A 24,001-nucleotide genomic window follows, 5' to 3' on the forward strand; every position below is an offset into this window, starting at 1 on the left:
TGGCATCTCCGCCCTGTAGCATGCGACAAATCTTTCACACATGTAGATAAAAACCAAGCTCCCACATGTGCAATTCTGCAGCACTTCTTGTAATTGTAACAGAAGTAATAATGTTCTGAATTTTATACGTACGCCTCTAGAACTGCCACCTCTGTGTCCTGCGTGGCGCATGGGCCCGGTCTTAAGGTCACTAGAACTCTCAATAGTAATACTAGTATATTTATGGCAGAGGCTTACGGTGTACTTGTTGTTACTCCTATACTTCAAAGTCACATCCCACAATCCATTATCTATACAAATTCCCTGAGTGTTGGGCGGGCATTGTCGTCAACAAAGTCTTCCAAAAACCACGTTGTCAATCGTATAGTCAAGGGTATTATGTCTGTGTATGTTCACAAATTTGAACTGGTCATTTTCTGGGTGCCTGGCCACTGTGGTATAGCCGGGAACGAAGCAGCGGATCGAATTGCTGCTGCTGCTACACGCGTGAATACAGTAGACATAACCACATTACCCTACACCGACGTGAAACCACACATCAGACAACTTCGAAAAACATGGCAAACGCACTGGAGGGAAAAAACGGACAAGTTACACGCAATAAAACCACACTTGGGACCATACACCACCGGCACACGCAATAGACACTCTGAGGCCGCCTTGGCTAGATTACGGATAGGTCACACACATGCAACGCACTCGCACCTTCTCACTGAATGTTTAAGACCTCTGTGCAGCAGGTGCGGAGACACCCTTTCCGTGATCCACATTCTCATACATTTTAAGACACTCGACATTGCACGACTCAAACACTTCCCACAACTACACACATGAGATATTCCACCACACCCGTCATACTTCTTAGGATACGATGCCATGTTTTCTGTTCAGCGCACAGTTAAGTTCCTATCAGAAGTTCACTGCTTACAACTCATCTCATACCCCCCATAGTTTTACCTTTGGTTCTATACACCAGCCACCTTATGTATCTTTTAACCACTCTTGTTCTTCACCCTGGCCCTTTACACCAGCCGGGCTCATAGTCTTTAACCGATTTTATTCGTGTTCCCTCCTCATCAAATAACTTTGTGTTTGGCGCTCTTTGCCCATGTCGGCCTTGTGCCATTAAACTCACACCAATACCATTGTTTTCTGCCAATTCCCTGTTCCCGTCCCATTCATAGATTTCACTTCTTCGTAACATAACGCCACTGAGGGCACTCTTGCTTGCCGATTGTTTGAGATACTCCTGATAATATCGAGTTAGGAAAGGATAACATTTCGCATCGTGACCAGAGTAAAATCTAGACTTCTGTGTGCCCTTGCTTCATTTTTCTGTAGTAGAGGTGTCAAAAGCTCCGAATCAACCACCGCTCTTTACATCGCTCTTCCACTTCCTGAAGTATTACAAATATCTGACGTCTGTAAAATCAAATTCTTCAGGGCCCTTGTGTCTGCTTACATGGTGTCAAGGCAAGAAACTGGCGACTCCAAATACCTTCTTTGCTGCCATGTCTTTATTGCGTTTTTCTTGGCTTTCTTTTTTTTCTTCTGGCGTAATTACTTCCCAAAATTTGTTTTCTGCCAATGCCGTGTTCCCATTCCTTTCATAGCTCTCGCTTCGTCATCACATGGCGCCAATTACGTCAGAAAACAGACTAGCACATGCCACAGGTTGCGTAGGACCATGGTTCTGTGCTCCTATGTGCACGTGTTCTGGTCATGTGCACAAGCTTTCGGCTGTAACGCGGCAAGCACTATTCTACAACTTTATGTTTCATAATTGCAGTTTTGTGAATTTTGCGAAGCGAGTGCACTGCCACTCAAAGCTCCCGATCCCGGGTTTATACCCCAAGTGTGAATGTGGAACGCCACCCATATTGTCTGTCGCGTTAGCAGCGGTTTTCCAATGAGAGGTAGTAGGGAGGTCTTTAAAGTGTCTTAAGTTCCTCTATATAGCTCGCATCGAGAGCTAAGAGTTGCGAGATCATCCGCCATTTGGTAATCCGGATTCATGCGGGAAAGCCACCGGTCGCCCGTGCAGGAGCCGCACAGCCCGCGGATCAGCCGTCATGCGGGGTGCAGCACCGCAGAAATCGGCGTTATATTTCACGCTCAATCTTCATATAATGTATGCCACATTTTATATTCGATATATTACATCAATCTTCTCGACATTATGTGGCACCTCAGTTTTCTTAGATCCCTTCCATTACGTGAACAATATGGGCGGTCTATGCAGTTTGTTACATAAGGGGAGCAGGGGGGTACCGGGCATATATATTATATCCGCAACGACCGATAAAGTGTTTGTTTAATTTTTATAAAAAATATGGCTGGCATAAAACGCGACCAATGCCCTAAGTTTGAGCGCGAATCAATATCCCCGGTTGGTTTTGCAAAAAAAAATATATTATCCTTCTCACGACGTTAGCTCCGGCAGTCCACCTACACTTCAAAATAAACAGCACTCTAAAGCATGTACTTCGTGCCCGGCAACCTGGAACACAAGGCTGTGTTTATTCCCTGCGCGTCCTTGCATGAGTGTCCCTACCAATGCGTAAAAGCCCCTTAGTCGTCGTAGGATGTCTTAAAACTATTTTCCGTGTACTTTACTTTTCATGCACCCAGGCACGCAACACTGTCATTCCGCTACACAAAAGCACATAAACTAAACGGCATCACACACGAAACAACAGACGCGCACGAAACAACACACCACGCTACTGCACACCATATCCCTATGCTTTTCATTGATTGGGTGATGGGCATCCGCATGTGCAGCGTGGCCGCCCAAACCACGTGCAGCGCCGCCATCGCCTGCAGTGGCGACCAAATAGAGGGCTTTTTTGCACGTCCTTATGGTACCTGAGATACGTAATCACGGCTGCGTGTGAAAAGTGTCCGGACAAATCTTATGGGCGTGGTATGTCAAACAAAAAAGCTCCAGGTGTATTCGCCGGCACGCTGCTGACCGCGGATGACCTGAGAAACTGCGCATCCCAGGGGTCCTTGCGAACGTTATACAAACCTTGCAAATCGTGTCGCATAATTTTCGGCAAGAGGCGCTGCCTGTCGGACAGTACTCCGGACAGAAGCACGTGGTAAGGCTAGCGAGTGCATAAGGGCAGGGAAGAGCAGCAGGACCCCGTAACTGCTGCGAAGTTTTTATCTAACGCAATAGGCAATGTAATACAGACGGTGTTGGTATTTCCCACGAAGAAAGCAGCAACGACGACAAAACCTTTTGTACTACGCCGGTGGCGCGCGGAGATAGCACATTTGCTAGAGAAAAAGGCTGGTACTGAGCATACCCGTCTTCACATTACATGAAACCACGCACGTGTTTTATGTTTCGTTGCTCTTTTTGGCGATTACCATTTTCTTGATGACCCAACAACAGCAGCTGTGCTTTCTTGCGGAATGGGGCCCTTAAGGCAATTGTTTTGACACCGAATGGGCTAAATATAAGGAAATAAATTGAACTTATATACTACAACTTTTTGCGCCTTTGTTTTTTCTAGTATTTCGCATTGTAGTTAAGGGAAACTCACTGTAGCCGTTGCGCAGGGCTTCCTCGGAGCAGCGTTTCCTCTTTACCGTTACGTTGTCCTGAAAACTCGTGATTGCAGTTTATTAACGGCTAATGTCACTCGCCGAGTAGTCCAAATAGTTTTTATAGAAGAGATGTCCTATTTCAGACTGTACGTGATCCCGATGACCCAAAATGCATTGAGACGAAGTACTTTCGAGTCGTCAATAGGGACCAGAGAGCCTCACGGTTGACCACGAAAGGCCGCACCTACAAGCTGAGTATCAAGTACGCTGACACTGAAGTGAATGGTGCTTACTCGTGTAAGATTGACAATGATCCAGTGAGAAGTACACGCTTCTTCTTTGACGCTGCCGGTGAGTCACTTGACAAGGCCTTTTTTCTTCAAATAATTAGGCGGAAATATTTCTATCCGCGTATCTTTCTCTTCATTGTGATTATGATATTGCACTGCCCGTTTTTCATCCTTATCGTCATCATCATGATCATCACCGCCTGTTTGTGTCGACTTCAATACGAAAGGGTCGCCCAAAGATCTCCAGCTACGTCAATGGAATGCTAGCTGAGTCCATTCCCTCCCCCCGAATTTCCGCACCATATCTCTCCTTCCAGTCCGTGGCCGACCTCTATTGCGTTTTAGGTCTAGTTGGGACCACTCTGTTAAACGGATGGTCCACCAGTTGTACCTCATGCGCATAACGTGGCCCGCCCATGATTTGTCAAGCTACACATCCTCACCTACTATATTTAACAACTCGTTACCTATTCTAAATTCTCGTATTTTGGCATGGTGATTGAACATTACCGTCGATTTCTTTGTGCTTGATTTCAAACATGATGCAATACTTTTCGAGCACAATTGGGAGAGCATGCGGTGCAATACCTTTCTGCTTTGACTGAACTGGACAATGTCATCTGAAAACGTTAGGTGGGTGAGATATTCCCCGTTATTCCGCATCTTTGATAACGCTGCTGCACATGCGCATGTCCCTGGCGGAGGAGGCAAGAAATAGTCTCGCAGGGGTCGGCCGGTCTGCTCTGCGGTGACCCCACCGCTGTCTGCGGCTGTAAATGAGCCCGTGTAGTGAAAGCATGCGACCGGGTTCAGCCCACAAGGAAAAAACAAGATGCAGTGCGCTTCACAAATGCAACTGTGACGCAAACCATAACATGAACGGTGAAAGTTTTGTTTCTAGCGACACACGCAAACCCCGAAGTGGGAGTGAACAGATCAGGAGCTGCCCGCCACGGCACCATGCATGAACGCCCCATTCTGCGTCCCATCGTTGTCACACCATGAATCTACACCACCAGTGACAACAGCCTGCTGGCACTCCAAATCCAGAGATCGCCAGTCATATTACTTCGACGGCGATACGCACACACCGAGCAAGAGAAAGTAGCCAAGCAGAACCGGCTGGCTGACCAAGGCGGCCAGTAGGCCGCGACAACGCTCGGGTCGCGACAAATGTGCCGGTATTTTGTTAGTTCGTAGAGCGCAATAAACGTCCTAAGGTCGATGAAGACAACGTACCTTCACGCTATGTATGCGATCCCTACGCTTCGCTGACTTCACTGACTTCGATGCTTCATATGCGTACACAGCCGGCACGCTTGTAGAATTGTAAGGCACGTTACATCCTAAAGGAGAGTTACTCAACCTAATTTAGGAAGCGAAGAATCAATACCAGCTGATGTTTCTATTGTAAAGCAAAAAACTAAAGTACGAAGAGCACATTCTCTTTCGACGGGTGGACTCGTGACCTACTTGCGAGAAAAATTTGCGATCGTATTTCTTGGCTTAATAACTAACACAGTCAATGGGTTTTAGGTATTCGTGCAGGAGGGGGGGGGGGAGGGGTTTAGAGTCGGTTAGTGGGCAAGCGCTATTCAAAGAATGATCAGACTCTGTGTCAGCAATACTGTTAAAAAACCTCTTCAGGCAGGTGCAAAACATAAGCTAAGCCTCAGCTTCATGTCCGCGGCACTCAAGTTGGGTCCCTTGCTGCGCCGTAGCCGAGTGGTCTAGAGCGTCAGAAACACCGGACCCCTCGAATGTGGTGGTGCCAATCCTTTTGGGGATTTTTTTGTCCTGACATGATTGCGGTAAGTGATGTTTTTTTTTCTTGTTGTGATCGGCACTGCTGCAAAATGCATTGATCCAAATGACGAGGAGCTTGCGATTTAAGCAGAAACGTTATTCCTGTGTAGCAATTTTTTTTGACCGTGATATTTCTTCGGTTTACAAGGAATGAACCAATACCAACTTTTCAAACTGACAGTTCTTCTAAACAAGAAAGTGTAATCCTGCGACTACGATTAACCTGTGTGGTTACAAATGAAAATGCACCACAAAAAAAAAAACAATTTTCTGAGTACGTTGCTTTGGACTTCGATTGGTTCGGTTGCTTTCGACTTCGCTTTCTTCGGTCAAAACGCTCACTAACCTGCACATGCATTTATGCTCGTCATGATAACAAACAGAAAAAAAGAACGGCGGAATTGAACAAATCTGCAGCCACATATCTTTTTTTGATTCGCTGAAATCCACATACCAGCCTCAAGCAATCATTTTTATAAAGGCCTCTTTAAGTGCCTGCGTTTATGCTGCTGTTTGACAGAGGCCCATGTTCCCCTTCGCTCCGTTTTACGAGCTAGAAAAAATTTAGATGGCGTGAGAAAATTCCTTCCACAGCCTCCGATTGCCACCCTCCGGTAGTCACAGTTGCAGAACCACGGTAAAACTAAACGTGCGTTGAAACCGTACGTTTTCCAGCATAGTTATTACTTTTGTATCTTTAGGCTGGCTATACAATTCGCGTAAAACAAATAAACACCAGCAACCTAGCCCTGCTTCTCCTTCCGGTGCCGCAGCCGCCATATTGCTCCTCTGTCATATTGATTCACGGTCGTCCCACCAGAGGCCGCCACATCGCAACGAAAAAAATTTCCCCGCATTTCCCCGAGGGAAGAATGTGAAAGTGCGAATGCACGAGTTGAATTTGCGCGGTTCGGTAATGTTCGCGAAAGAGAGATCACACAAACACACACAACTACAAAGAAAGAAAGATGCATTTATTCACAGACACCTATTTGTGTTGTCGTTGTACTTGATTGCTAGAGCGGATCTCAGCTTTGAAATTTCGTGTCAGTACTCCTTTAAGCGGGTGCATTAGCCCTTCTCACGCCCGATTCCTGGCCAATCCCCCACGTGGGTATGTGCCATGTCAGCGGCCAGGCAGCGCGCGCCCATCTCCCCCCGTTGCCAAGGAAGACGAGGCGATTCCTGGCCAATCCCCCACGTGGGTATGTGCCATGTCAGCGGCCAGGCAGCGCGCGCCCATCTCCCCCCGTTGCCAAGGAAGACGAGGAGCGCGCGCACCCGCAGCTGTTGCTATGTTGACGGAAGGCGGTCGCCGGAATTCAGGGTCGCTTATAAAGTGCATTCGCACCTAAAAGGCGGATTCCCACCCCTGTTTTCCTTCACCTACGATTTCTGAACCCATTCCGCAGCCGAGCGGTAAATAACTGTGGGAATATTGTGGTCCCTTGCAGGACACCCTTTTGTATAGACAACTTGCAAGTTTGTTGAAGCAGTTGTGTAGTTCCGTGCATCCATCGTAAAAATTCCCCGCATTTCCCCGAGGGGAAGAATGTGAAAGTGCGAATGCACGAGTTGAATTTGCGCGGTTCGGTAATGTTCGCGAAAGGGAGATCACACAAACACACACAACTACAAAGAAAGAAAGATGCATTTATTCACAGACACCTATTTGTGTTGTCGTCGCACTTGATTGCTAGAGCGGATCTCAGCTTTGAAATTTCGTGTCAGTACTCCATTAAGCGGGTGGATTAGCCCTTCGCACGCCCGATTCCTGGCTAATCCCCCACGTGGGTATGTGCCATGTCAGCGGCCAGGCAGCGCGCGCCCATCTCACCCCGTTGCCAAGGAAGACGAGGAGATTCCTGGCCAATCCCCCACGTGGGTATGCTATGCGGACATCGCCGGTGGACGCAGGTTCAGGGTCGCTTAAGAAGTGCATCGCACTTAATATTTTTGAAGAGCGCAACCTATGACTAGTATAGACTATTCCAACGAGGGCGCCGCCATCTTGCGTGCGCAGCGCCCTCTCGTAGCTGGCCGATTCGCTGGCTTGGGCGTTTGCTCCGCGGCGCATGGGTGCAAGCGGCGGCTCGGTGAATTTTTCGCTGTAGCGCGTTGTACGTTCTTTTCCGTAATATACTTTAAACCGGAAAGTTGTTGCATAGGACCAGTTTAATCGATCTGGCTTAAATTGGCGGCTTTTTGGGCCGTGGTGGAGCTGAAATTCGCCTTGAGGTAGCGTGGTCCGCGGTGGGTAAATGACGCCGTGTCGAACATATGTTTGCAATACTTCGTCACATTTTTTTTTTGTTTGCGCGTCCGTGTGCGGGATCGCTTATAACGGGTATTTTGATCGCTTTTCTGCAAAAACTGGTGTTCGTTAGAAGGATATAACCGTGATACACTCGACGCCCATGGGTAACAAGCAGAAGCGCGTGTTGACGTCAGTGTAACATACTTTTGGCTTCATATCCCTGCAGGGTTTAATACAGGTTGTTTTGGGTGGACTTAGTAAGTATTTGGCATATTACATAGTTTGTATTAAATATTATCAATATATCAACACCTCACCCTCAGCCAACCACTGTCGGCAACTATAAACAAAACTTCCTGTCTTTAGAATTTCAAGCTGCTCCGCAGTACTAAAGTACAACCTGCATAAAATGAACAACACAGCTCCTGGAGAGAGTCCGCCTTTGAGCAGTTTATTATTAAGCGTCCGCCGTTGGGCAACCAGACAAGCTTTTGCGTTGCTTTTATCTAGGTTTGATGTTGCCGACAAAGAGACATCATATTTGGGTAGTAGACCTAACTCTAGGCTGAAGTGAGCGAGTGAACGACTTCATTTTGCCTGAGTCGGGGATGGGGGAAGAATGGAGGTGGAATCCCCTTCAGTAGTCCCCTCCCCATTTTGCTCAGATTGTCTAGAGAAAGGGACAACCTAGGGAGGCACTAGTAGTCACTGTGAAAATCGCCAACGCCATCCCACATAATACTTGGAGCTGGGTATGCCGCAATGTGGCCGCAGCAGCAGTGGAGATAGAACTAATACCATCAGCGGCACAGGCACATTTCAGTCACCCGTTTTAATTTGCATAGAAGGTAGAATAATTTTCTGCACTACTCCAAGGTAGGCGTGTACCGAAAGAGCTCAGAAGAACAAAATTGCCAAAAATCTTGTGTACTTACGTGCCCAACTCACAAGCTGCTGGTCTCAGCTCATTTAATAGCAACATTTCAATAAAGTAATGCGTAAATTAGTGGTAAACCCGCACGCGCGATGCCTACAAAGCGTAGTCAAGGCAAAGGAGCAGCGGCGCTAGGCCCGCCGTGATCAGCGCGAACACTCCAGAGAGGGGGAAAGGTGGTCCGCACGCCGCGGCCGCTGAGTCCGAGAGTACGTCTCCCCTCTACCGATGGAACGGTCTATACGCCGTGTTTACGTAACACAGTTCTTACTGCTAATGTGGTCACTGCGTCAAATGCTGTTTCATAATCCTATGGCTCTTTTAATTTCTGAAAACGTTTCAATTACCTGATTGTTAGCGTGAATATTGTCTGTAGTGCCAAACCTTTCCTCAAACCGGCCTGTTCTTGTAATTGTTCAAAGTGTAAAGTGTGACCTAAACGATTGAGAATTACCTTTGTAAATAATTTCTAGGTAGCTGACTGCAGTCTTATGGGACTGTATCATTGGCATCCCTGTTTTATGAAGGAGAGCTAAATTCGCGTTTTTTCACACCTTTGGCACCATCCAAGACCTCCAGCACTGCGAGAATAGGGCTGCAAACTTTGGTAGCACAATGGGCCGTGCGAGGCACATCATGTCAGCCGTAATGCCGTCATCGCCTGCAGCTTTTTAATTGCTTTGAACACCATCGCTACCTCAACTGTCCTAACCGCCGGCACCTGACCGCCACGAGTTATCGGATGACTTTTGTCTGAGTCAGGGGAGAAGAGCACAGTTTGGTGCAAAATTACTCGGCTAATTTGAGTGTGTCATCAATAGTTTTGTTATGATGGCATTAGCGTCGGGGATAGCGTGCAGCATAAATTAACCAATACTTAGCTCCTTCTAGTTGCTTGCAAGCGTTCTCTGTGTTTCAATGTTGCTTACCCTTTCGCAACAATGAATGCACGGATATCGGCAGTCTTGCTTTTGTTGACTAATTCCAAGCTCCGACATTTCTTTCGGGTCCCGCGCACTGCAGAATACCATTTTTGGTACTTTTCAAGTTCGATCCTAATGAAACAGGCATGTCGAAGAGTCGAACGAAACAATAAACAGTCCTACTTGACACCTTTCAAAGCACCAGAAGTACAACCAGCTAATTCTGATTTTGTCAAAAGCTGCCTGACTTTTGTCATCGCTGTCACGCGAATATTTCAGCAGCGCTTAATACTTAAATCTACTTAGAGCCTTAGATTTACGTAAAGCATAATATTAGGATGTATGAGAACAACAACAAAAAAAGATCAAGTCCACCGTGCACCATCGTTGTTCCGAGAGCCTCTTTTCTTATCGAGACAGCCTTGAACGGACATAGCGACTTGCGCCGTTACCACAGAAGCACATCATCGAAGGAGGAGCCGAAGGCGAAGCAAGGAAGTCACACCTTCTTGTCCATCGTTGCTCATTAATCAGATTAACCGGGCAAGAAATGACTGATCACCCACCATGAACTGGTCCCGGTGTCCCACATTTACAAGAACGCACTCGACACCCATGAGTCGCAGGTGATAAGCTTCTGTATCAACCGAGACGATCGTGCCAACGTCGAAATTTTGCCTATTTGCGTAAACGCGCACCCCGCTGCTCCTGTAGCGACTTCAACGCAATAGTCTCTTTCAGGGGGTGGGGGTAGTGCCCACTACCTTGCCAGACTTATTAAGGATATATGTTCCTCGTGATTACCACCCCTGCCACTGAAGGCCAGCATGCGTTGCAGCCATCATCATCTTCAGCCTATCTACGACCAACCGGGGCAATGGCCCCTCCACTAAATCTCCTATTTTCCCGGTCCTGTGCTAACTGCGGCCAATTTATCCCAGCAAACTTCTTACCCTCATCTGCCCATCTAACTTTCTGCCGCTCCCGAGGTCATTGAGCATTACTCTATTTTCTGCATAATAATTTTCCGGCCCACTGTTATACTCTGCTTGCCCAGCATGGTAATCATGCTTTGCAATTCGTACCCCGAGTTCTAGTTGAATTTTGCGCTTCCCCAGATCTGACAACGTTCTGTTAGGAGCTGCTTCTTTTGTTCTTCAAAATCGGACATCATTTTGTTTGGTCCAAAGATAATTGTTTCGAGTTATGCGATGATTTCGTCTATTTCATGACAAGGGTTGCGTTGGATGACGATGGCTAACAACAGTACTAGTGCGTGAGCAGCTTGAAAACATTCGGTAGTTATTGAGCCAAGCCACCGTGGCCATGGCAGAAGCACTAGCAAGCCATTTCTTGAATTTTTTGCTTAGCGACAGCTATCATTACTAACCTGAAATATTGGAATAAATGGGTGCGGGAACTGCGTTGCAGCATAGCTGCAAGCTTACCATATTGTCAGCATCAGTGCACATTGCACAAATGCTCGAAATACGCTCAAAGTACAGGATTTGTAGATATTTTGTATATTTTTATGAGCATCGGCTCGAACTTTACCCCGCTGCTCGGCACGTATAGGCCTCATTATTGCTCAGCCAGAACTGGTAACCTTCATCTTTGTTCCGCAGGCGGGAACGGTCATCATCAAGTGTTCGGTTTGTTCTGGCCTGGCTGTGGCTCACAAATAAAACGCCGTCTACGAACCCTCCTCGCTTTGCCTCTCAGTTTTGCTGTAATTATCAATGGCCAGGTTCATATACCCACTACACCCATCAAGATGTCGGCAGGCGGGCTTCACACCAACGATACAGTACAACCACTTAGCTTGACCAGGTGTGCAAATATGGCGAACGCAAACAAAAAAAAGCCATATTTTCATACACGCGTTCACCATAACTGAGCATGAATGTTTTTCGAAACTTCAATACATGGCGGAATTCAGAAAGTACTAAATTGAAGAGCCGGTCACGTAGCAAATTCTGAAGGCGCTCGAAAAAGAAAACGCTTGGCATGTTCCCTGCTCATGTTTTGAATCCTGCAGCAGCTAGATAAGAAGTTCATTAAACACCAGCGGTTCTTTCTGCCTAAGTTTCGTGCTTCAAATAAAACGTCTTCAGCCAGCTACAAGGTGTCATGGGTTTACATGTGCGGGGTATAATCAGCGCAACCTTCTTTTTGGTGTTTTCTTAGTAAACGTATGTGCGTTTTAGAATGAGTGGTGCGCTATAATGGTGCAAATACGGTGTTCACGCTAAATGTAAATATAGAAACAGTGCTTGTGGTGCAGTGTATATTGGAAGCTCAAGTATTCGTTTTAGGGGAAGTTACGGAATGTGTTCTGACTAAATCTGGCCTTTCGTAAGCCGTAAATTCTGAAATATATCGTGTGATACCAACCTCTAAGAAACGTAGATTTGGCGGCGACATAGTTTTGCTGTTAGCTCCAAAAACGTTTAAGAAAACAGCAATTCATAAAACCAAATTTGGTTTTTTTGGGAATAGCAATTCCAAAACAATACATACTCAGTGTTTATTGGCCGATGTCAGTCTCAACTATATCGGATAGCAAAATAATTGTAGTTTGTTTTGAAATTGAACATGTATGCTTTACTCGGTCGAAAAGAGATGAACATAAATTTAAGAGAGTCACAAATCTCTGTACTACGGCTACTGAAGAAAACCCCGCAATAATGCCTTACTTATTTCATATCAACCTAACCCGAGAGCACGAGGCAAAAGCAATTTGGACATTACTATTTTTTTGCTTTCAACCCGTTAACGGTCACATCGCCAGCTCACATAGTACTGAAAATGCATGGTATACTTTATGGCATATCTCCACAATGTATCCGTGCAAGATCACAAGTTATAGTAGTGTGTAGTCCGCCAGAACGGCATCAGCTTATTGCCTTTCTCTGTTTTTTTATAAATAGTTTCTTACTTTCGCCTGTCATTTCTCGTGTTTGAACCAAACACTCCTCAATTGTAATCTACACTTCTTATTTGTGGTTGTTCACATACAAGAGAAATTCGGTAGAAATGCTACACAAGCCAAGTACAAAACCTAGGGAGTCAGTGCATAATTTCTTTAAACGATAGCCGCGTTCTTATGAACTGCGTTCTTTAAAAAAGCGCAAGTACCAACGCCAGGAAACACCAGTCATATCATCAACACTAATAAGATCACTTTTTATGCGCGAAAATATGGCAATTAGCGCACCAACCACAAGGTATTCCTTGTAATTGCAAGGACGAACACCTTAGGGCACCTTAGACTACTAAATAATTTGCGTATTTCAAGGCGAACGACGAGCGTTCGCGGAAATGCACTTCCACACGGAGAACACGGGGAGCTTACGAAAGCACTGCCAACGGAACCATTTATTTTGCACAGGTGGCGCTGTTATGGAAGTAGAAGCTGAGAGCGACATCTCCACTGGTGCAACAGATACTCCCGATTTCCAGCCTCCTGCGCAAAATCTTACACTTATGACTGGAAGGCGTGACTCTGCGGGTTGCACCATCATACACTTGAGACTCTACAAGGTATGCACGTAGAAATTGTGTATTTTTCTCTTTGGCTGAAATGACGTTGCTGTTATATGTCTGAACTTTTATGTTGCAACGTCTGGCTCTAGAAAAAGGTTTATTTACGTTGTGTAAAGAGTAGAATTCACCATTTATGTAATCTCTTCTATTCAGCAAAACCAAGTGTAATAACCTATTCATCATGTGTGCTTTCTCAGAAACGGAATTTGTGGAACCGAATAATTATGCAGGGTTTTCTAATATACAAAGTGCGCGCGTCCAATGAAGGCGTTAGTCAAGATTCTTAACAAGTATGTCTCGCCTGGAAACTGATCAATTTTGTTGTGTCAAATACCGCAATGCTTTGTTGTTATTTTGAAATATTTTTGCAAATCAACTATAGAGAGTCCGTGTGGAGCGAGCACTGTAATTTCTTACCTCCCTTCCTCCCTGTGTCTGTGTGTACGTGTGCGTGTGTGCGTGCTTGCGTGCGTGCGTGTGCGTGCGTACGTGCGTGCACTCACTCGCGTAGGTGCATGCGAGTGGACACTGCAATCATGATTCCCATTTGCACCGAAGATGTTCATGCAGGTTGTAGAAAAAGGGTATTGAAATGGTTCACTAACGTTAAAATAAGAAAAATATTCCAAGGCACCTGAGCACTCCTTCACACGTAGTCAGTGTACCGGCATTACTATTCGATTGCCTATAGGATATTGGATATATTGGTCTATTCTTTCGTTACCCTCTCAAGCCCCACTTCTGTGAAAGACTGCAGTGGTCTGCCCCGTCCCGCAGCTTCTGTTAAGCCCAGTCATTCAGTTAATCCACGAGTAAGGTAGCGGGCTAGTTTTATAAACATACAATAGAAATGGCACATAGTGGCGGAAAGTTATCACTATTTGCTGGAACTGCTATTGGTCACCGGTGATATTGTGTCTGTCGCTATAGTGATTCATCTTTTTCTTTTGTGCAGATTTTTCCAAAATACAAACCGCTTTCTGCCATGCGTTTTCGAAAGAAAAGGGAAATTTGGCGGATACACATTTATTGGTTTGATTGTGTGAAATTGAGAAACAAAATTGCTGAACAATTCAGATAAATAGAGCATCTGAAATATATTTAAAATGAACAAATAAAACAAATGTAGCCCCAAAGCAAACATTACGCACAAAAATAACCGAAAAAATACCTACTACGCGCTGTTTCTTGTTTACACAAAAATGCACATTAGCAGAGTTAACGCATCGTTGCCATAATACGTGATTAGAGTATGTCTTCAAAGAGGCAGAAAAAAATGAGAGTGTTGATAATTAAAGAATAAAAGAAAAGATGTAATAAAAGCTGAAGCAATAAATGAATAAATCTTTATCGGTGATTCACGGCTTTTGTGGCGTATTTGAGAGGAAGCGAACATATAAAAAGGGAGTGAGATGGTTATCACGTTAGTCTAATGAGGTCTGCCTCAAAAGAAATACAAAATGCTTTACGTAATCACGCTTTCCTCGAGCATGATAAGCGAAAATAAAAAGAACAAAAGTTACCTAAAATACAGTAAAATTACAAAGAATGCAAGCAATTAGTGCCCCTCCACTCATGGCGGAAGGGAGACCTGGACGGTGGACGCAGTCCACGGGGTACACGAAACAAAACACGTTTCTTTATGACGGAACAGCGGAAAGTTAACGGGACGAGAGAAGGACACAACCCAAGTGCTCAAGTTTAAAATCAAGCTTGGAAGAACTGCATCCCTGTTCTACCGGACAAAAATGGGGATATTCGATTACCTCGCTCGTCGTAGGCAGCTTACTGTCTGTCTAACACACCAACCCAAATCACTAGACCATGGAGAACCACGAAGCAGCCTAGGTGCCATAGGGCGCGAAGTATCCAGGGGCAGAATTCCGAGCCTTCTCCATTTATTGTCTGTTTCAAGGTGCTCGTTTTAAGCGAGCCCTGATTGGCTGAAATTAGAGGGCACATTGCGACACAGAACATCTATTGGTCAAAGGCCACGTAAGTTCAACTCTGTCTTGACTCAAACGATGCGGAATGGACATTTTCGCAATGAACAGGACGGAATACCTCACCGGGATCAAATCTCGCACCACTACAAGGGTAATGTTTTCGAGGAGGGCACGAAGCCTAGCAGCGCTTGCGAGCGCCCTCCCCCTTTACCTCTATTACCGCCTCCCGCTGTTCAGGCATAAACTGTCAACAGGTGATGAACCTATACTTAAGCCCGAAATGCACCGGCGAAAACGTCGCCCGGAAACACCTTACAGATGACACATTATGGGTTCACGTCCGGGTTCCGAGCGGGCTAGTTGCTCAATATTGGGACGGGATTTCTATCTGCCGCACGAGGGAGGATTTAATATGGCAACGGTGGCGACTAAACGTTCGCTGGAAGCGGCTTTCAGCCGTTTTGACGCCCACTCGCCCTTCTGTTGGTTCTTCACACTGACCTGGTAACGGTGTTACCACCGTTATAAGTTGATTGCGCAACCTGCGAAAAAGAACTCGGTAGTGGCAAGGGAATACCAGTTGTGAAAGAGAGCTGTGAGGTCGTGTGGAGGAGCATAAAAGCGGCACCGAGTAAAGCGGATTCAGCGGAATAAAAACTCGCGAAAGGGGAGGGGGGGGGGGCACCAGGAGGTAAAGACTTATACTGCTCCCCAGTTAAAAAGACCAACTCTCAAACCCTATGGATTTGCACAAAAATGATAATTGTTGGATGTGACATATGTAGTGGTTATATTTGTACAAGTAGAGATAGAGTCCCTTTTGTAACAAATACAAAACAAAACTAATGCGAATGCAATCGACGACAAAAAAGTATCTGATATACTCTGAACAAACGCGATACAGAGAATCATAAACCCAAGACCAGAAAATAGGAGAAGTGCAAGAAAAGGTGAGCGTCAACCTGGTTGTTTCTTGCAATTGCACAGGTGTACAAAATATTTCAATAAATATCCTATTAACACCGATTCTAGTCTAAAGAGAGAATTAGTGCAAACGCACTATACGAAAATAGGCAGACAGAATAACTTTAATTGGCCAAAGCCCGGATATCATAAATATGTGACACGTCTAGTATCAACCGCAGTCACGTGGCGATCAAAATGTTAAAAAAAACCCGCAGCAAAACTGCAACTACAAAAAAAAAATCAAGAAAAGCCCTAATGATATACGACGGAGAATTAGCACGGCAATGCATAACTGAGAGAGTAAAAAAATTTACCCTTGTAACATCGTAAACGAAGAAAATGGCGAAAACCAGGAAACAAAACTTATTCAAACAAACGAAAAGGACATTCGCTCTCTTCAGGCAACATTCACAAACGCTAGCTAAATGGACGAAAAGCAGAGCAATTTGGTTGCCTATAGTAAAATAAGGCTATAATAAACTCGGAATAAAAACTTGCGCATTGCTACACAACTCTCTTCTCAGTAATATGCATGCGAAGGTTGGTAAATGGGCTTCACAGCCCTACGCATACTCTAAAACGGGGAGCCGGCTTTGTTATCCACCCACCTGCTGCATGTGTAATTTCATAGCATTATCTAATTACCCCTATTCACCTTAATCATTATTTCAAACGGAACGTTCTATATCTCTAGCCTATAAATGTATATGGAAAGCGCAACCCATTTCTTTAATTATCTATTAACCAGTCTTGAAGCCATAGTTAGCGAAATGTTAGAGATACAAGCCCGCCTGTCTTCTGGATGCCCTACGTTGGATTTAAAGACCCAATTTGCCTTTTTTTCCGAGTTTATTAAACCACTTTGTTGATGGAGCTTTCTTCATAAATTTTAAGTCGCTCCAAGTATTCTCTAACCTGTCTAGTTGTTTACCCGCAGGTCATTTTGTTTGCCTCCAGTCGGCCATGTTCGGGCCGACGCCAGATTTTGTCGGAACTGGTGAACTATGCTGTCGCCGTTACGAAAGCCGGATATGATGTGATGCCGCCACATGAATTTAAGAGCCTCTGTTTTGTGTTTCAAATATTGGTCGGCACGGAGCATATAAACGTTTGCGCCCATTTAACCGCTTCCGATACGCCGTAGCCTGTACAGGGGTCACCCGGTTTTTTGCAGCAGTGTCCCAATTACGCTGCAGTTTCTAAATGGCGCTGTCAGGTGCTCCCAGGTTTGAAAGCATGGTACAGGGGGGATTAAAAGAAATGCGAACAACAGAGCGCACAGCCTCCGACGGATGCTGCACTGTCTGGCTGCCAAGACAGTAAACTGCGCGCATGCGCACTCCTTCGAGAGCGTTTGAGAGTGTGGCCTACATTATTTTGAAATGCTTGATCGAGAGGCGACGCCGGTCGTTTATTTTGAGGCGGCTTTTCACGCTGCGGCGCCACTGAGCAGGATGATCGCTGAAGAGCATCCTGCTAGCTGCAATCAGCCTGCTGTGCTATTGGCTCCCAAATGAGTAGATAACAGAATGCTCAGTGGCGACAGAGCATAACAAGACGCTTTAAAATAAATGACCGGCGTCGCTTCTTAATCAAGCATTTTCCCTAACAGTAGGCCACACTCTCAAACGCCCCGAAATAACTAAAGAACTACGCATGCGCGCAGTTTACTGACAGTGCAGCCAGACGGTGCGGCATGCGGTGGAGGCTTTTTGCTCCGGTGTTCGTACTTCTTGTAATCCCCCGGTACAATAACGATAACATAAAAGGAATTCCCGTAAATTTTCAAGGCGTAAAAAAATACGCACAAACAGAAATATTACAAATGTTCATATATTATACATGACAACAAGAAATACTTGAGTATTTTAATTGTCGACCTACGTTCTGGAACACGCGCCCCACCACGGGCGAAAGCGAAAGCCTCCGTTTGCCCAAAATGAGGCCTGACTACACAGCGTCGTTACAAGTATATTATAAAGCAACGCTTTCTACCTTTACCTGCCAGCGTTTCTTTCGCGGTGTGCGGGACTACAAACTCCCACCGCCGGGGAGGAGGTGGAAGGGGGGGTGGGGGGCGCAGGGTTTCACTCATGGAACACACTGTAAATGGCTCTGCGAATTTATCCAGCGTCTCCCGCGCAGAGGTGCACCTCGCCGGCGGTCACGTCGCCGGTACGGCTTTGTCGTCTGCTTTAGCGACGGTGTTTGTGGGCTGTTTTGGCGCAGCTTCGCGTCCATTGCGTGCTTCCTTCGCACGGTTGTTTTAACTTGTTCGAAAGCACCTCCCGTGTAACCCGGACCGCATGGCACTAAGTCATCGTACGACAAAGATACGTTGAGGATTGGAGCAACCACGGTGGCTCCGTGGCTAAGGCACCGCGCTGTTGAGCACGAGGTCACGGATTCGATTCCCTGCCGCGTCGGCAGCATTTTCTGATGGAGGCTAAAAGCAAAAACACCCATGTTTAGAGACATTTCGGCGCACAATAAAGATCCCCAGGAGGTCAAAATTAATCCGTAGCCCTCCACTACGGCGCGCCTCATAACCTGAGTTGCGTCAGCGGTTAAAACCTACGATCAATCAATCAACGTGGAGGATTGATTTGAAGGTCCGGAAAACAAAATGTACTAACCACATACAGATATCCGGCCGCTAGAGAAACGCTACCTTTCGCGCAATGCTTGCCACGAATGGGACTCCGTTTTCTAAATTGATAAATACCAATTCGGTTATGTTTTATCAGAATTTACGAAAGGCGGAAGGAGCAAGGGCTCCTGATAAATAGTGATAATAAAAGTTTCCTCAGCTTTCTCGCTATTCTCAAACTTACCTAAACAACTAGTTTAAATTGGTATAAATGGGAATCACTAAGCTCACATGCCGAATTGTTTGAGTGCATACGCTTGTGTCGCGCGTTGGTGTAGCCCCGAGGTAACACATTATGATGTCTAGGTTCCGCTGTTTCACCCTTCAAAAGACGCTCCTCTTCTTTGTTCTGTTTCTGCCAACGCTCGGCCGTGGCCGACGCTGCTGCGTTTGGGACGCCACGCCCGTGAATTCAGAGCAACGGCTGGCAGAATCTGTTGTTTAAATCTTTGCAGAGCCACGTGTCTGATTTCAAGTGACGTCAGATTTACAATTGTTGTGGGTGTTTTTAAAGCTTTGCTTTCCAACTACTTTCAGAGAGTGGATTAGAGCCATTTTTTATTGGTAGATAGATGTTAAAGTAACTGTTTGAAAAGTAAGGCCTAGCACTCTCCGCGTGCTGGGGTAGTTGTGCCTGCAAAAGCACAGCAAACGGGCCAACCGCTCTCTGGCTCTCTTGTATGTCGCCTCCGCGACATTCCAATGCCGTGAAACCGGTGGGCGAGTAAGCAGGAAGAGACCCGAATTGGCACTACGGAATCGAGGCCCAGGATTGCCCCGATTTTATTTCATTCCGAAGGCCTTTTCTTCGAAAGCCACCCACTGCCCGAGAACTTGTTGAGGCCCTCTAATTATGCAGCTTCGCCTCCCCTTTTGCACGGAGGAGCTGCGAAACCGCCCTGAACAACTGAGACAAGCTACAAGAGAAGCGTAATTGAAATGAGGTCCATTCACTGGTGCAAAGTATGGGCATACCTACCGTCGAGATTCCGTTGCACGGGTGCGTTGTCAACAGCAATAACGAGGTAGGGAAGGCCCTTCACGAGTGGATACAGGAGAACATTGACTTAGACGCCACCTACGCCGCAACTCCAAGTATGACAAAAAACCGACCGAGATAGTCGTCGGGGGTTTTTTTCGTCACACCCGCCGCCGCTTCTTCTGAAATCGCAGCTCCAACCGTTACTGCACCATCCTCCAACCTTGTGCATATGCTTACAGCGCATAGCATATATTCTGGCGAGTACGTTTAGAGCGGGAAATAGCGTCCATAAAGCGACCAGCTTTAACAACTGTCACACGAGTGGCTGCATTCAACGCTTTCATGAAACTCTGCGACATGTTATTTATCTATACTGAGCTGGATAACTAAAACTGGATTCACATGCTACATCTCTTCACCTCCGCTCTTAATAGGCGTATTCAGCGAACCATCGGATACTCGCTTTTCGTGCTGGATTTCCGCCGTTCTTTCTACCTGTGTCATTGAAATCGCTTTCGTATCCACGTCCATTTCTTCTGCCATCCTGTTATCTCGGCAGTTGCTTGCTCGGCTGACGAACTTCCACCACACAATAAGCATCCGCGATGAAGCCACCCAGCAAGAAAGAAACATCCTGCGCTGTTCCATTCATCGTTACACCCATTTACTGGCGGCGTTGAGGTGCTACTGTGGACGCCAAAGCAATCACTTTGGCTATCAAATTAGATTGGCATTGTTGCATTGTCCGATGCCTTTTCAGAAACCCAAAGTCCACTGTTAACTGTCGAGTGTTTGATGAGGTTGCGTACATCGACAGTCTTCGATGTTGAACCGACAACACCGATGTTTCTCAAAGAAAGCATTTCTCCAGCTTTACTGGTCGATGTGCGGGACCCCGAGGAAAGGGTTTTTGCGACGCCAGATGGAATGGCGAATTTTAAGTTTTACCTTTCAGGTTGTGCTCCACCGCGACCATTTTTCAAATTCGTATGGACACTTTGCTGTCCGGCGTAGATGAACACGTTGCTGTCAGGCGTATCTGAACGACCTGATGATAATTTACGCCCATTTTCAATAACAGCGTCTGACGTCAGTCACTGAGGGGATACGATTCACCAAACGTAGTCTGAAACCCAATAATTGTCATTTTGAGCTGGGGCAACTGCTGTTCATTGGCCAAGTGGTCAGCAGCGCTGGGGTTCGTCCCCGATACTGGAAACGTTGAATCGTTTTCCGAATTCTCCATGCCACCCAAATAGATAGCCATTAAACATATTTTGGGCTATGTTCATATTACTGGGATTTTCTGGGAAGATTGCCCACATAGCAGCAACTCTTCTACCGGTTACGCGAGATCATGTACGGCCACTCTGGACTAAACAGAAACAGAGGGCATTCGGCAAGCCCCCGAAATGGCTGCAAAAGTGACCCGCCGTCACCCTTTTCAACACAAACACCGGGACCACTGTCTACACCGAAGCCAGTAACGTTGATCTGGGAGCAGTTCTCTTGCAACCGAAAGACGGTGCCAAAATGATGATAGCCTACACACGCGGAACGTTGTCACCTTTAAAAGGCTCTTCCTCGGCAAGTGAAAGGGAGTGGTGGCCGTCGTATTTGTGTGCTAAAATGTGACCTTCACTCACTTTGCTGGCTGATGAGTCGAAAGGACCCGACTTGACGCCTAGCACGGTGGGGGGAAGATTATGAAGTCACCGTTCTGTAAACGTCTGCCCAATAGCATGCCCATGCCGGCTGTCTCTCCCGGGCACCAGCTGTGCCCTCGTTCGTTGGAGAAATGGTACGCCAACACCGAATCATTTTAACGCGTGGTGAACGCATCCCGTGTGTCGGAACGGCAACAACTAGACACGTCGCGACGGCCACTGATTCAGTTGTTTTTAAGACGCCCCAAAATCATGCCGAGGCGGTTTTAGGGGCGACGCTTCTGTTGCTCGGGTCCTGTCCCGTCCTTCGTTGCTGCTGTACACGGCACGGCACATTAAAGGGGCCCTGAAAGGCATTTTGAGCACACTAAATGAACTAGCGCAACCGTTAGATTGGGTCGTCAACGTCCTGTGTGCTAAGTATTACTCTTTTACGCGCAGCGGAAAGCTCACACTTTTGTTGCAAAGTTTGTCATTTTTTTCTCACCCTTTCCTTCGTGTTTTTGGACGCCGCCATCTTCACATGTCTACATCATCTATTCCCAGATGTTCGTCATGAGCTAGACACCCCGCTATTGGGCGGCTTTTTCACGCACTTCCGGCAAAGAGATGAGTCGCCTGCTCAGCGTCGGCTCACCGGCTGATCTGCCGGCGGAGTGCCGGAGTGCTTGGACATTTTACGACAAACGAAACAAGTGTAAAACAAACGCTTAACCGTTTGTATTGAATGCAACACGGCCATAACACGACATTGATAATCTGTTACCTGAGTACGTTCCATAAAGAAAGCGTTGAAGCCCCGTGGCACTTCTTTCGTGCAATCGCAGAGAACGCCCTGAGCCGAATGCCCGGGTTTGACGCGTACATTTTATTCAACTTCAAAACAATCCAGAGATGCGTTTCTAACGAACACACCGTCACAACATGCGTTGAAAGTCTGAACCACGATTGACAGAGGATGGGTTGCCTCCTGCCCGTCTTAAATTCGGTACTCACCTCGCGCGCGCTTTGCGGGGACGAACAGCAAGTCACTTAACTCTGGCGCACAAGCCGATGGCTTTTAGCCACGCGCACTGCACATACCCCATGCGAGGTTGAGTCGTACGTCGCTCGAGAAAGATAATCCAGACCATGGGAAGCACTATCCACCCGCAGAAGCACAGCGGCGCATTTCATCGCGAAACAAAGGCGTCCACAACACACACACCATCGCCTCCTGTAATGCCAAACGCATCTCGCACTTCCCAATGGGAATGAATGATACGCCTGCAGTGCCCACATGTCGCGAGGTAGGGCCCCGAGCTGAACCGGGATCACGGAAGCGTAACTGACTTCTAAGCGGTTTGTGCCTTGTTGCCAAGGCAACCGATGTTTGAGATTGTCAAAGAAATGGCGCTCGCTCCAGCGCTAGAAAGCTCAGAGCCGCGGCGTAGATTGTTTTGCCAACGTTGCGGCTCTCCACCACGCGTCGCCCCAAACTGAACTGGTCACATGATTGAAGCGTTATATGCACGGGTTCTGTATCGGTTTAATACGACTTTTTCACATGCCGCCGGCAGGAATTACCACCGCCGCAAAATAAAACCCGGCACCAGCGGGGCCACATCTGATACGGCGCTTTTTGGATAAACAGTGCGCGGTGCATCCAGGGAACGAGCGCACTAAAGTCCCTCGATAAACGCCGATCGAGGGACTTTAGATTTAGAGCGCACGACCCTCCCCGTGCGGCTGCGAGTTCGCCGCCGATAAAAAGTCATGTGCCGCCAGCAACGTACACCGCGAAAGGGCAAGGCGAGGCCGCCGCATACATGCGGCCAGATTTTTCGTTCGCTTTTCCAGCCTTGAGCGGCGGAGTGCGGGATTCATGGTGTCAACAAAGCTTGCCCGTAGCAGACGACAGTCTGATCAGCGCAATAGCGGAAGTACGTCACCGCTGCGGAGCGCAGCATCATGGGAGGCAAGGCTCAGGCGCCGTCAACAGCGGAGAGTAAGTCGAAAGGAGGAGGAAACGGGAAGCGACGATAATGCACGGTTTTTGATTTACGATTTCTCAGCTAATACTCATCGCTTTAACAAAATTCTTGCGGGAGGAGATTCCAAATACATTGCTTTATTTGGGTAGATGTACATCCATGCATCGGCGGAAGGTATTTCAGGACCCCTTTAATGATGATTGTGCCAGGATGCTCCTACGGATTGGCCAACCAAAGACTGGCCGAAGAGGTCAAAACGTTGAACGCGTTCGTTGGTATCAACAAAGAGAAGAGGAAGAAGAAGAGGTTGTGGTTCGTCGTCTGCGAGCTCAAGACACATACCGGGGGTACACAACACAAGACGGTCTGCAGAAGGCGACGGCCAAGGTGGCTAAAATGTGACACACCAAATTCGCCAACTTACCCCTGGAGATTATCATCGTCCCAAACAATCCCTACATAATCACCACAAACATCGCCGTCGTCGACGGGGTTGTCATCGG

At 46.8% G+C, this 24,001-nt stretch overlaps 1 protein-coding gene across 1 annotated transcript in view; it reads left to right on the forward strand.

Moving 5' to 3' along the window:
* LOC144169206 (hemicentin-2-like) overlaps positions 1 to 24,001 on the forward strand; it is a 66,606-nt gene that overhangs the window by 12,826 nt on the left and 29,779 nt on the right. The window contains exons 3-4 of the mRNA XM_077698248.1: positions 3,702 to 3,909; positions 13,160 to 13,311. Of these exons, the coding sequence (XP_077554374.1) occupies positions 3,702 to 3,909; positions 13,160 to 13,311 (360 nt within the window). The remainder of the gene's footprint in view (positions 1 to 3,701; positions 3,910 to 13,159; positions 13,312 to 24,001) is intronic.

This window comes from Haemaphysalis longicornis, unplaced genomic scaffold, assembly GCF_048455015.1.
Source record: "Haemaphysalis longicornis isolate Haplotype H1 unplaced genomic scaffold, Haemaphysalis longicornis Haplotype H1 scaffold_2, whole genome shotgun sequence".
Lineage (NCBI taxonomy): Eukaryota > Metazoa > Arthropoda > Arachnida > Ixodida > Ixodidae > Haemaphysalis > Haemaphysalis longicornis.